The sequence below is a fragment of the Mus pahari genome, chromosome 14 (genome assembly GCF_900095145.1).
Source record: "Mus pahari chromosome 14, PAHARI_EIJ_v1.1, whole genome shotgun sequence".
In the NCBI taxonomy this organism is placed as follows: Eukaryota; Metazoa; Chordata; class Mammalia; order Rodentia; family Muridae; genus Mus; species Mus pahari.
This window is the reverse complement of record NC_034603.1, coordinates 3,415,823-3,430,296: the sequence shown is the minus strand read 5'-3', so window position 1 is coordinate 3,430,296 and position 14,474 is coordinate 3,415,823. Positions and strand designations below refer to the sequence as shown.

Here is a 14,474-nt window from a genome sequence, read left to right as displayed (position 1 = left end):
TGTGTGTGTGTGTGTCTGTGTATGTGTGTGAGTTAGTTAAATTGCACAAATGGGTTAATCCTTTATCTGACTTGACATCTTCCTGCGGGTCCTATTGATCTCATTTTACAAACAATTTCAAGTTTTAAGTTACAGAAGTGCTTAACACATTGGTTTCCTAACCTTTTCTTGTCTTGATCTGGGGACTGAGCCAAGCACCTTATGTATGCTAAGCACACACTCTACCTGGCACTACATTCCCAGCCGTAGTCATATTTTAAACTCAAGATAACTGTCTACTCTTAATCTGTTTTTTCTTTCCTTCAAGGTCTTTGGAGACCTTTAGCCTCAACAGAATACGAATGGTTTATGTCAGGAGTAGGAGTCTGGGGTAACAACAGGGGACTAATGAACATTTCTGTCCCTTGTCCTAGCCTACTCACCCTGGCAGCTCGGTGCTCTTGGGCTCTAGGTCTTCAGTTGCTTCAGTCATTCTATACATTGCAGTGACAATGAATCTCCTCGGGGGGCATTTGGTGACTCTCTAGTGTTACTGTAGATCTCCTTTGTTCTTTTAGTTACAAAAAAACTTAACTTTTAAAGAAAATGATAATGCTTATCTTCTGATGGTTTAAAGATAGGAACAGTAGTGAGGTATACTTGGGCCATGAAGTATCCTGATGTTAGAACTACCCATGTTCTAAGGAAGGGCTTCCTTCCTGAGATGATCTTCCCCAGTTTTCCTGTCACCCTGTACCCTAACACCTGCTATTTCCTTTGTCAAATCTGAAGCTTCAGGGGCACTATCCCTTCTTTAAAAAGCAAACTTCTAAACAAACATGTAGGACATTTCTTTTCTAGATCTGCAGGCAACAGAAACCTACTTTGGAAAGTTACATCTAAATAAATGAATTAGAAGACAGTCATTCATTGACTCTGGAAAAGTTGCAGAATTAGTTATCAGAGGGACCAGAGAGAGGGTCCTGCGAGAGGGACCAGAGACAAGGGCCGGTGGCCTTCTCCATGCGGTTGACAGCTGAACTCCATGAGGTCTGGAGTCTCCATATAATGGTTCAGAGTACAGGCTTTGATTCCTCTGGAACCTTCAGTTCCTATGCATACACATATAACATCAGCAAAATAATATCACCTTCTCCCCTCGTGGCCAAGAAGAATAACTGAGTTAACTCTTGCCAAATGCTTCCAGTGGTGCATTTGAACCTAGCATACTGTAAGCACTCAACACACATTAGTAGTCAGTCATGTCATCTGTTACCATTAAAAAAGAGCCCTTAAGATTCCGATGTCAGGGCACAACCCTATTTGGGACCCAATGCTCAGCCATTACCCAAGGGAGTGCAGGCACCTTCCAACAGCCTCTGCAGGTTAGAGCCCGTGATGGGCTTTCCAGAGTCGGTCAGGATGCTGGCCAGGGATGTGAGTGCAGGTGTTGAGATGGAAGGGAGTTGTGCTTTGCATCTTTGATTTAGTTTCTGCCCTTTCTAACGGTTCATTACTCTGGTCAGATTTTTTTTAAGTAGCTAACAGGAAAGAACCGGAGCTTATTCCTGAACCTCCAGAAACCTGGTGTCTTGAAAGATAAAAGAAATGTTCAACATCTACTGTTGGATTGAATTTAACTGACATTCTGGTGTATATGATTCATGTTTTAGCTCAAGTGGCATCTGGCTATGGATGGTTTGAAACAGTTTGGATTTTTTTTTCTAAAGGTTTTGTTTTGTTTTTTAAGGGGGATGTAGAGAGAAAATTGTGTAAGACTTTAGAACAACCCAGAAATGTCCTAAGACAGCTCTGTCAAGAAGGATTCTCTGCTCTGAGAAAGTTCTAATTTATTGCAATAGGAAAGCAATGTGCATAGGAGCAAGTGGGAGACCATTCAATGTTTTGTAACTTGAAAAATGTCCAACAATAGAATTATGGCTAAATAAGGAAATATGTCAATGATTTGAGAATGTTATAGTGGTTAAATAATTAAGTTAGTTGTTATGCATAATTATATAAAAATTGCTCCAAGGAATACTGGTAAATGAACAGTACCAAGTAACTAAGCCATACATGTAACTAAGCCACCTTTTGAAAAGCAGATATAGGCAGTGACACTGTAGGATTTATTTTACTTATGTATGGAAAGTCATAGACAAAGATCATGACAGTTCATGACCTCAATACGACATGAATAAAAGCAAACACAAAATAAAAATGAGACTAGGCAACCCTATACTGCAGTATTTGGACATATGTATATGTGTGTATGTGCATATACATATTTAAACATATAAAATAAAATAGCTAGATGGTTCTTGGGAATGAGGTTCAGAGGAAAAAACAGAATTGTGAATCATATTCTAAGGAAATCTTAACCTAACCTTTAATACTTAATTTTTCTTTTACAAGGAAAATACATTTGTTAATTATCAACCTAATGAAAAATGTCATATAAATTGTTCAGTTCTGTAACAATGTAAGTATCATGGGGTAGATCTATTATAAGTAGATAGAAAATACTATACTTATTTACAACTGTGTTATAATATAAAGGTGATTGTTTTCATGAGAAATGACAGATGTTATCTATATGTTCATAAATATATGTAATACACATGCACACATATATAATGTGTATATGTATGTATGTATGTATTGTGTATGTGTTGTGTATGTATTGTGTGTATATGTGTATGTATGTATGTAGTGTGTGTGTGTGTGTGTGTGTGTGTGTGTGTGTGTGTAAAACTAAGGAAGCTAGACAGTAACCGTACATACCTGATATTGTTTTGCTTCCAGAATGCCGGGACATTCTGCTTCCTGTCATCACCAAAGAGCTGAAGGAGCTGCTGGAGCAGAGGGACGACGGACAGCACCAGCCCTCTGAGAAGAAGTACTGTGTGGAACTTCTCAACAGCATCTTGGAGGTCCTCAGCTGTCAGGATGCGGTGAGTCCTCACGACGAGGCTGCTGCCCTGGGCTTCAACCTGGGCTCTGCTGATTAAACTGTAAAATATTGATGCTGATGAAGAGCATCTGAAATGTAAAGAGAGAAACCAATACCTGTTCAGCGGGCTGACCATTCCAGTGACAAATTCCCCATGGCCGTGAATGGTGGAGATGGGACAGACAGCTGTTAGGAGTGCAGAATGTGACATTGTGTCAACCTGTGCTCTGGTGGACAGGTTTTCCCTATGTGCAGGCTTGAATATCATCACAGCCCTTCTAGGTGATTTGCAGTTGGTGTATCTGTTTTTTCATTCCTGGTTTGCATGGCTACCAAGGGGAGCTTCTCTTGCCCATATGTTCAAGAGAACACGCTTGGTGACTTTCATGCCGAAGGGTTTGGGTTTGGTGTCCCTGGAGACTTCTCATAGTGATAGAAATGGGCAAGACTCTTCCTGCCTTAGCCAGTTCTGGAGAAAGGGTATGGAGTGTGTTTCTCAGAGGGGCAGGGCTGAAGCTCTGAAGCCAAAACACATTTGGTTGCCATTGTTTAGTCATTTAGAGACAGACATGGAACCTAAAGGAAATGTCCCAGTGGAGTGCTTCTGAAGGACAGATCTTAGAGAGCTGTGCAGGCTGAGCCACAACCTAGACCTGCTGAGAACCTCAAGAGGAAGGAAAGGGTCAGTCGGTTGGTTTGGCTTGACCAAGTTTTTATAGAAAGGTCTCAGTGTACATTGTCCTCCAGTGGGACTGGACTCAGAAGTCTTGGATTCAAACAATCAAGAAGTCTTTACTGAATGTGTGTGTAAGCATTCCTCCTTGCAGGAACACTTTCTGCTCCTGCGAAGTCCTCAGAGAAGAACTTTCTGAAGGAACTCTCTGTGGTGGGCGGTAGCTTTAAACCTTCGCAAGGTGATATTTCTGTACTGCTCATTTCTGATAGCCATGATTATCGAGTTCCCAATATGTGATTTCTGTTACTTCCTTCTGTACTAACCATACTAATCAGCAGTCTTCTACTTAATTGGGTAAAAACAGAGGCTTGTTTCATTCATTCATTCATTCATTCATTCATTCATTCATTCACTCAGAAATACATATAAAGCACACCAAGTGCTAGGCATTGGGGATACAAAGTATGGAATAGTTCCTCAAGAATGTGGTTACAGAAATGTAAATAAGCAACTGGAATATGCAAGCTGAACTCTGAAATCCACTGTATGTTAAGGACATGAGTGGAAAATTCCAGTCCATGAAATCTTGTTCCATACCCCTAGTAGTAAGGTTCATTATTCTCACTTTATGAAAAATATTAAGATTCATAGTCACTTATTAAATAAGGCTAGATGAAATAATTCCAGCTGAGGTTCATCAGACTGTGTGGCCCCTGTGGTCATGGGCAGTATTATTATTACTAATTGTTTATTAATTATAGAGTCAATATATGATCCTTAAGTTATGACTTTCAGTTAAAATGTTTGTACTACTGGTTAACAAAACTGTCTCAAATCACATATATATTTATATATGCATTATGTTTATGTATATGTATATATGTACATATATATATATATGAAAAATAAATGAATTTCATGTTTAGACATGGGTCCCAAACACAAGATATTTCATCACATATATGGGATAAACATATCTTTAAAATCTGCAAAGCTAAACTCTAGATGCATGCTAAAGTACTAGACCTACCAAGGAGTGACTAAGTGTATGGGGAGGCATTAGGAGTATGAGAGAGGGGAGACTATCAAGGAAGCGTTCACAAAGGAGTGAAAGCAGCTAATGGTCAAAAGTTACAAGTAATTATGACTCCAGCTAATTGCTATTTTCTAGGCATTGTGCAAAATGCAATTTATGCATTCTTATTACTTTGCCCCTAGTAGTAAGGTTCATTATTCTCACTTTATGAAAAATATTAAGATTCATAGTCACTTATTAAATAAGGCTAGATGAAATAATTCCAGCTGAGGTTCATCAGACCGTGTGGGCCCTGTGGTCACGGGTCTGAAGACTCAAGGGCACCGCTACTTCCTTCCTGTCCACACGCTTGTCCCACGGAGAGAGAATGTGGAAGCTGGGACCTTGAAGACGCATCAGTTCTCTGGTGATGAGACTGGGATGACAGAGTCTCTAGGCACATCTGCTTGCCAGCTGTTGGGCTGACACGGGGCTTTGCCTTTAAATCCTCATTTATTGTTATTTTAAGGTGGAAAGGAGTTTGGTCTTACAACATAAGGACATGGGAGCTGGCTCTCCATTTCTTCAGAAATATCTTAATGCTTCCTCTCTGTTGAATAGCAATTTGCAATGGTCCTTTTCAGCTTATTATGAAAAGTGTCAGAGGCATTTGGGAACTCTCGGTTTGGAGAATCACAACTGTAATGAGCACCCTCGTTATTCTTATTCCTGATGGTAGGGAGTGCCCAGTTCGTTTTTACAACTGCTGAAGCTCTGTCCACCTCAGGGGAGTGGCATCCCTCCGTGCTCTGCTCACTAGATCGTCATCCTTTTGCAACTTTGGTAATACCACAGACCCTTCCTCCCTCCTGTGAGAGGAGACTTCTGTTTCACCTAGCCTATAGGGAGTAGGAGGCCCTGAGTAACTCCCGGGCTGAGTGTGTAGGGGTACGATGTTAACTTCCCAGTCTAAGTACCTTTCATAATGAGATCCAACTAGAGACTTGGCTCACTCCTCTCTCAGGATGAGCCACTGTCTACTAGATGACTTACCAAATGGCATCAGCACTATCAAGTTGGTGCAAGTTTCTGATCTGGCGAGCTTTACCCCACACCTCTATTTCCAGAGATGAAACCATGTCCTTGCCAGTGTCATCTATGACTCCATGGGCCTGAGCACAATGAGCCAGACTGTAAATCAGAAATCCCAAACTACCTCATCAGAATCTCTCTTGTTGTGGTTGGTTGTGACTCCGAGGGCAGACTTCAACACTGAGGTCCCAGCCCAAGCCTTGGGATTTCAGTGCTAAGAGGCTGGAGGAGGCACAGCACTGAGAAGTTGCTAGGTACTAAAGGGCAGTCGTGGGCCAGGGTTCCAGTGCAGTAGCTCCCAGTCTTAAGTCTACTCTAGGGATCTGGAGGGACACTGAAGCATGGTTTGATCATCAGGTCTGGAGACTGGGGTCTGATGCCTGATGGCTTCTCTCATCCAGTACACAGGTGGCTTCTATGCCTCTGGGTTGTAGGCCATGCTGGAATGTGACCCATTCTAATTCCCTTCAGTATTTACTTGAACTAGAGCAGTGCGTCTTGACCTTCCTAATGCTTCGACGCTTTCATACAGTCCCTCATGCTGTGGTAAGCCCCAACCATAACATTATTTTCATTGCTACTTCATAACTGTAGTTTTCTACTGTTGTGAATGGAAAAGTAACATCTAATATGCAGAATATCTGATACATGACCCATCAGTTAAGAACCACTGAACTAGAGGAGTAGCTAAACTCCCTTTCAGTTCTTTGCTTCCTTAATTCAAGAGCCCTGTTCAATCTGTATTTAATAATCCTCAAGATAACAAAGACTTCCAATGGACTCATTCTACTCCAGGATTCATTCTGACAGGGTAGCAGTAACGCGGAGCATGTAGAGACCTGACTTTGAAAATCCAGATGTATGAACAACAGGATTTTATGCACTCATTAAAAAAGAAAAAAGTAAATCATTACATTTGGAGGAAAATGGATGCAACTGGAAGTCATTATGTCAAGCGAAATAAGCCAGACTCGGGAAGATGAGTACCGCGTGCTTTCTCACACGCTAAACCTAAATTTAAAATCATATATACATATGGATCACTATATTTGTGCTTATATATGTGCTTGTAGGTTACAAAGCTAGAAAGGGGGATCATGATGAGGGAGGAAAAGATTGTCAAGGAGATGAAAAATAAGGTAATATATTTATAATATATTTACCATTGCATGTATAATGGGAAAGCAGAAGGCATGATTAACTGGGTGGGAACTGCAGGGGGGAGGGTCACACCGAGGGCAGTGGGGGAGTGTAGTGAATGGAACAATGTATAATAACGCATATGTCTGAAGGTGAGAGCCAGTACTTTGTATACTCACCTTCAAAATCAGTTTAAAAGAAGGGAGGGAAGGAGCCCAGACCATGGGATGCCCACACTTGTTTTACACAGGTGGAGGGAAGGAGCCCAGACCATGGGATGCCCACACTTGTTTTACACAGGTGGAGGGAAGGAGCCCAGACCATGGGATACCCACACTTGTTTTACACAGGTGCAGACAACACTTAGACTTTGAAAGGAAACACATTTAGAAAGGCCACCCAGACCAAACGTCCTCGATTTTTTTCTTCTGCTTATTCAGACCCACTATCCAGACAATAGGGCCAGTTGTTACTGAGTCTTAGTTGATGCAGGACAGCAAGTCTTTGCCCCAGCCTAGGCTTAGAAGATGACCACTGACTGGAGCTAATTCTGGGAAGTGTATGGCAGTGCAGCAGTTAGTGTCAAGTTTCTCTTTGGGGCTGGGCTTGTGTTGGGGGATGGGAAAGGATGCTTACCTTCAGTTGTCACTGTCATCACAGCCCCACCGGGAGGCCTAACAGGTTCTCTGTGAGCCTGGGCAGCCTATGGCACTGTGAGCCATCTTAGCCTGGTTAGGAGGTCCTAAATTGTTATTTATTTAAAGAATAGTGCTAAATCTCCTCACTGGGCTGCCCTGCTTGCTTGCACCTAGCCTATGAAAAGTGCCAGCTCAAGTGAGGAATGAGCTTCTATTTTTGTCAACTCCCCTTTCTTTGTCACTGAGCAAGTTTGGCCATCAGCTCTGGTGACCCTTGAAGATGGTTTCCCAGGGATCTCATTCTGTACCTCAGAGCCATCTGAGGAGCTCAGATAATTTAACTTTGCACCTGAACTGGATGGGGTTGCTTTATTCCCCACCCCCTAAACCAGGGCATTCATTTTTACATCTCATTTCATGAGTAGAGCAGAGGGTGACCATTTCATGCCTCATGCAGCAATCACAGGGGCAAAGGAGAGCTTGCATTCTCCAAAGGGAAAAGGCTGCTCATTCCTAGGATGAGGTATCATGGTGCCAACAGTGCCCAGAATCACCACTTTAAAAAGAATGAAAGGTTCTGTGATCTGCACCTTTAATCCAAGCACTGGGCAGACCGAGGCAGGAGGATTACCTGGTAGCTCAAGACCTTCCTGGGATGTAGATTGAAGCCATGTCTAAACGTATCTGTTCTAAATGTGAGGTTTGTGTTTAGGTTTGTGTTAGTCTGTTGACTGTGCCTGGGCATGAGATGAGGAAAGTGCTACGCAATCCTACACAGCTCTAGTCTTTGACCCCCTCCCCTGCTTCAACACTGGGTGGACGAAAACCTGCAACTGCAGCTTCTCTCCTACAACATCCTTGCAATTCCCCATTCCTCTCTGTAGGGAAGATCCCGAATTTCTGTTAGCTTTAGAGATGTTCAGAGTTTTCCCAATTCCATCCCCACTCCTCCCCACCCCTCAGAGAGGATTAAAAAGCTCCGTTATCTTCAATTCTGCCTTTTCTTCCTTTCCTGTCTGGCAACTGAGATGGTATTCCTGTACCGACTCTTCTGTGCTACTTTTGCATCCCTCTCCATGCAAGCTTGGAGCACAGATGCTCAGAGCATAAGTCTCATCCTCCACGTCACAGAGCCGACCTGGGGCCATGTGCTCCCACTCTATCCTTCTGCTCCAGCCTGCAGCGCTATAGTCCTTTCTCAGCTCCAGTCCCCTCTTGGCATTGTTTGAAAGTGGCCACTGCTCTGCTCTTCACTTAACTAACTCCTACCCAAAGCTAGATCTGAAGTCACATGAATGTTGCTGTCCTTGGGAAGCCTCCTCTCTTCCTGTGCTGTGGTCCTCGGAGCCACTTACCTGCTCTGTTGTGTACTCGTGTGGTCAGACCCTGAGGGCTAGCCTGTCTACGTGCAGGACTGAAGTGCCCTGAGATAGAGGTCAGCTACACTTGCCTCTACCACTGCCATCCCAGTAGCAATTTGCCCCAGTGGCTGCTGGGAAGGAAGATGTGTTGTGTGCACAGCACCCCATCCCACTTCAAACAATGAATGACAGGATGAGATTCAACTGATCTCTCTCTCTCTCTCTCTCTCTCTCTCTCTCTCTCTCTCTGTCATTATTTTCTTTGCTCTTTTTGTACATCAGTTGCAAAAGGGTACAATTAATCCCACCTCCCTACTGGTCTGCACAGGACAATTTTGTTTTATCAAACAAACAAAAATGTATCCAGTTGACTTTAGATGACTAAACTGAATTTATTAGTGACTCAGGAACCAGGCAGTGTTCTTTCTGAGCATTAGAAGGAATTCCACTGCATGTGGTTGAGCATCTGGTTCTCGCAGGGTAGCTTCAGCTGCCTTAGAAACAAAAGGATGTGGCATGCTGATTGGTTATTTTGACATTTCTTCAGGTTACTTTTCCCATAAGGATTACAATGGAGGAGGGGAGTAGGGGGAGCATTTTTATGAATGCTTTTACTAGCCAAACTCTTTCCAATTGGTTGTTCTGACTCTCCTGATTTTGTTTAATGGTCTCTTTAAGTTGCTGTTGTTGTCTGTTGTATTTGTTGTCTGTTGTCTGTTGTTGTTGTTGTTGTTGTTGTTGTTGTTGTTACAGGACACTTTGTATTGACTGTTTGGTCTGCTCTATTGGGCTCCATGCAGGAGCCCAGTTCTGACCAGTGTCCTTACTTTCACCCAATAATTTCTTATATGTTGTCCTCATTTCCTATTCCCATTTCTAAGAGACCCCAGAGCTGTGGGCAGCCTGCCTGGAAGAGAGTCAAAGGGGGCTGCTCCTGCCTCTTGTCATTACCATCTAATTCCCGGGAATCAATATCGCCCTCCCAAAGTAACAGGGGTTTCTTCTAACCTACCTGCCCTGATTTCTTTCCCCAGTATTCAAATAAAGGGCATGGAGGCAGGGCTTGCTGTGGGGCATCCTACAAGCAGCTCATGGTCACCACTCTAGAGTAGGAAATATGCCCTCCTCCCCAGCTGCAGTGATAGCTTTTCAGAAAGGATGACATGGTTCTTGTTAGTCCGTAGCCATCACATACTGAAAGGGGGTTCATGATCCTCCTTTTGCTACAGAGGAAGCTAAGTCTCAGAAATCGGTGAGTTAGCACTCCAGCTAAGACAGCAACTCGAGGGAAATTCTCCTATCTCACCCCCAACTCACATCTTCCCCCACTCCACGCTAGCATTGCCCTCTCCCTAGTATTCTTGCCCTAAAGGTCAGAGATCATACTTTGGAGCCAAGGCCACACTCCTGCCTTATTTCATTACTATTTGGGTGTTCTTGGTATGTGTGGGAATGTATATATGATGTCACCCATAACCACAGAAGGGGAGAAATCCTACCTTCGCTTCTTTTAACTCTCAAATCTTGGAGAATCATCAAAGTTCTCATTAAAAATGAGGTACACTCCCCAGCAGTACAGGGTTACAGGGATGAATGGTTATGGGATGATCCAGCACATCCCAGGCCTATAACACACACTTCGTGATGTTTTCTTTCTTCTTTAGTTTAGTCCTTTTACTTTCTGTGTTCGTGATTACAGGCTGCTTTGAAAACAAACATATAATCCTTTTAAGGCCAGTCAAGGGCCAAGTGACCTGCTATGGGAATGACCGACAGAGATTGAGCCCAGGGAAAGCTGTAGCCTCATTAGCCTGGAAGGCTAGCTCTAGGCAGGCCTGGTGGTGGCTGGTGTTTTGGTTCCTCTTTGGCCAGTAGGAAGCTTGCTAAGGTGCAGTGGATGTTGCTTTGGGGTACAGCTTTTAGCACCAGGGCTCAGTCCTTCTAAGAGTTCTTAAAGGAAAATGTCATGCTGCTTTTTTTTTTGAGGGCTCCTTTAGAGGACTTCAGAACCTCCAAACTTGTGAAAACCATTCTACCAAGTGTGGGAATCTTGGAATTCACTTAAACCAATTCCTGGGTGTCATATGTTGATTTCTTAGGAAGTTTGCGAGACAATTGCTAAGTAACTACCATGATTAAACATTTATTTATGTCTGTAATTAAACAGACTACATTAAAATCAAAAGTAGTAGACTCTCAAAGCATCCCTAATTAGCTTGTAAGGTTTTATTTTTATCTATGTACTTAAGATTATTTACACCTATTGTTTCTGAGTAACAGAAATTCAATGGAATACTTGGCTACTGTGCCTGGGAATCAGAAAGAAAATATTTAAAGGAAAAAAAAAAATCCTGATTGAACATTGCATATTATGGCTAGCATTTAAAAATACATTTCCCAGGGAAGCAGTTCCCAAAAGTCTACTTGCATACCACAGACAGGGATCCAGGGGGACTACCCCAACCCCCCAAAGAACAAACAAACAAACAAAAACCAACCAAACCAACGAACAACCCCCTCAAACCCAAGTCTGGGGGTGCTGCCTAGGCACACTGGCCCTGTCTGAATCTGCTGACCTGCACTGGTTCTCATAGAATTGGTGGAAAAGATTGCCTTCCGGGGCTGCATTGATTTGAAGACAAACTGAACATCCAACCTTAGGCCATAGAGGGGAGAGATGGCTCATTTCTCGTGACAGTGCTCATTGGTCAGATCCGGCCTCTTCCCTATGAAGACTGACTTTTGTGGGTCCCTGCAAAAAAGAGCCTCGAAAGTAGGGAAGGAGTTGAGACAGCAGTTTTTCTACGCCTCCTCTAGACGTCTTATCCTACAGGTATGGGAAAGTCAGGTATGAAGTGGGACTTCTCTCTGCCCTTAATGACAAGATAAACATTGACCTTTACATTAAATGGGCACTGGTATACCCATTGTTACTGGGAAGAATTTACACCGGCTCCTAAAGAAATGAGCAAATTATGAGAAGCAGAATGCTTGAGGAGTCTGAAAGTCTTTTCCTTAAGTATCCGTCTTAAAAATTGAAAATAGATTCTTCTCTCATACAATGCATCCAAACTGCAGCTTCCCTTTTCTCCGCTCCTCCCCGCTCTTCTCTCAGCTTTCCTCTCCCCAAGAGCCACTCCTCCTTCTGTTTCCTTTCAGAAAGGTGTGAGGCCTTCAAGAGACAACATCCAAACAGAACCAAAAAAGATAAGATAAGACGAGGCAGAACCTCTCACATTTCGGCCGGCCAGGGCAACCCAATAGGAGGAAAATAACAGGCAAAAGTCAAGGCATGCCTGCTCCCATTGTTAGGAGACCCACAATGACACAAAGCCAACATCCATAACATATGCGAAGGACCGGTGCAGACCCATGCAGGCCCTGGGGTTGCTGCTGCAGTCTCTGAGAACCCATGTGAATCCTGCTTAGTTGACTCAGTGGGCCATATTCTCCTGAACTCCAAGGGGAGGGACCCAGTGGAGACCTCTCCACCAAATGTCTAGCTGTGCATCTCTGCGCACACTCCCAGCTGCCGCCAGAGGAGGCCTCTCTGTAATGAGTTGACAAGGTCCTGATAAGTAAAGTAGAGTGACACCAACTTCAGGGTGGAGGGACCACACAAGATTAGTAGAGAACCGACTCTGACTCCAGCACTGCTTATAGTACTCTCATAACACAGGGCACTTTTGATTCCAGGTTGCAGGGATGTGTCCCCATAGACTAGGTAATTTATTAAACAAACACCAGCTGGATGTCCCCTCAACTCTTGCTATGTCTACCTGGAGGTAGACTAATATCCTCCAGGTTGAAGGTTGAGTCCTCGTCTGTCCCTGCTTCAGAAGTAAGAGTAAACTTGTCTTACTTGTGCTTCTGGCTGGCCCATATAAATCGGGGTTCCCAAACACCCTCCTTTGATTTAATTACTATCCTAAAGCAACTATTACAACTCAGGGATGCTCTGGTGTTTACTGCCTTATTAAAAGGGATGGCAGTATTAGGATCCATATAGTAAGGTATGGGAGAATGGGCGCTGAGATTCTGAGTTCTGTCTGGGAACTTTGTTTTCTAGAACAGTGGCTCTCAACCTGGGGATCATGACCCATATCAGATATCCTTCACATCAGATATTTACATTACAATTCGGGACAGTAGCAAAATTACAGTTATGAAGTAGCAAGGAAATATTATTATGGTTGGGGGTGGGGGTCACCACAACATGGGGAACTGTATTAAAGGGTTGTAGAGTTAGGAAGGTAGAGAACCACTGGTGTGGAGGCTCAGTACCACAGGACCCTCTCTGGTATACCCTGAGAAGGGCATATCACTTCTATGGGAACCTTGCCCAGACAACAACCTTCATCTAACAGTGAGCTAGTAAAGGAGAGCAGGCTGAGGAAGTCAAAGTAGCAGACGAGAACCTTCAGAAGTTACGTTCCCAAAGCTGGTGAAGACGGAAGCCCTGGGAGTGGAGAGACTTAGGACAGTCACCATGGGCCCTTGAATGGGCTTACAGACCAGAAAATGGACATCAGAGCAATAATCACGAAAAAATTACAGTTAGATAGCAGTTCTCTATTTATATAAAGTCTTAAAGGGGACACTGGGCCAAGGTGATAGAAAAACTCTATTCGTTTTGTAACTTTTAAATGAATAGAAAATTATTTCAAGATGGAAACATTTTAAATGTAAAAGTATCTAAGTGGGGACTTATTACAGGGAGATTGGAGAGTAGAGAGTTTCTCCAGGTTACCTGACCCAGTGTGGTAGAAAAATGTTTCTCTGCTTATCTACTAACCAAGGACTAATCCTACCAGAGGAGTGCACTAGCAAAATGGCCAATAGCTGCTGAGCTCATGAGGAAGCCAATGGAGTCTCACAGTGGTGAAGAGCTAGGTAATTGACAGAGAGCACTCACCCGAGACTGAGCTGGGACTAGTGACTTGAGGAACACGTATATGAGTATGGCCCGTTTCCAACTTGCCAGGCCGCAGCAGGTCACGTGGGCTGTCTGACCGCCCTGTCCTTACTGCAGCTCCTAAGCAAGAGCGTTCAGCTTTCATGTTACCTGCTCTTTGCCTGACAGGCTCGGAAAATCGGTGCTTGGCTTCGTTTTGCAGATAGTCACTGGGCCGTTTGTTCTTAGGAGATCCACTTGGAAAATAAGAACACAGCTTTTGGGGCTGCTCGACTAGAACTCCCCAATAAAGTTAATAACCCAATGTGTTCTGTCCCATCAGCACCATCTCACGATGCTTCTGGAGGTGCTCAGCCCGCCTTTCTTAAACCTTCCATGACCAAAGTTTAAAAGATTTCTTTGCCTACAGCCAAGGTGGGCTCTCCATCCCTACTTAATCTCCTTCCCCAGTCCCCCTCCCTTCTTGTTTCTCTAGGACCAAGGACAGGGTGACAAGAATAAGGCATGTGTCTGGGGACTAGAACCAAGTACACGTAGGTGCCAGAAATCCAGTAACTGGGAAGAGTCTATATAACCTTACACTCCTAGAACCTCAGCCCTTGGGAAACTGAGGCAGGAGAACCACAAGTTTTTTTGTTTTTTTTGTTTTTTATTTTTTTGAGACAGGGTCTCTCTGTATAGCCCTGGCTATCCTGGAACTCACTT

At 43.5% G+C, this 14,474-nt stretch overlaps 1 protein-coding gene across 1 annotated transcript in view; it reads left to right on the top strand.

The window, feature by feature from the left end:
• Positions 1 to 14,474, top strand: part of Dock2 (dedicator of cytokinesis 2) — a 412,012-nt gene that overhangs the window by 165,086 nt on the left and 232,452 nt on the right. Inside the window, exon 26 of the mRNA XM_021211816.2 lies at positions 2,785 to 2,933. Coding sequence (XP_021067475.1) covers positions 2,785 to 2,933 — 149 coding nt within the window. The remainder of the gene's footprint in view (positions 1 to 2,784; positions 2,934 to 14,474) is intronic.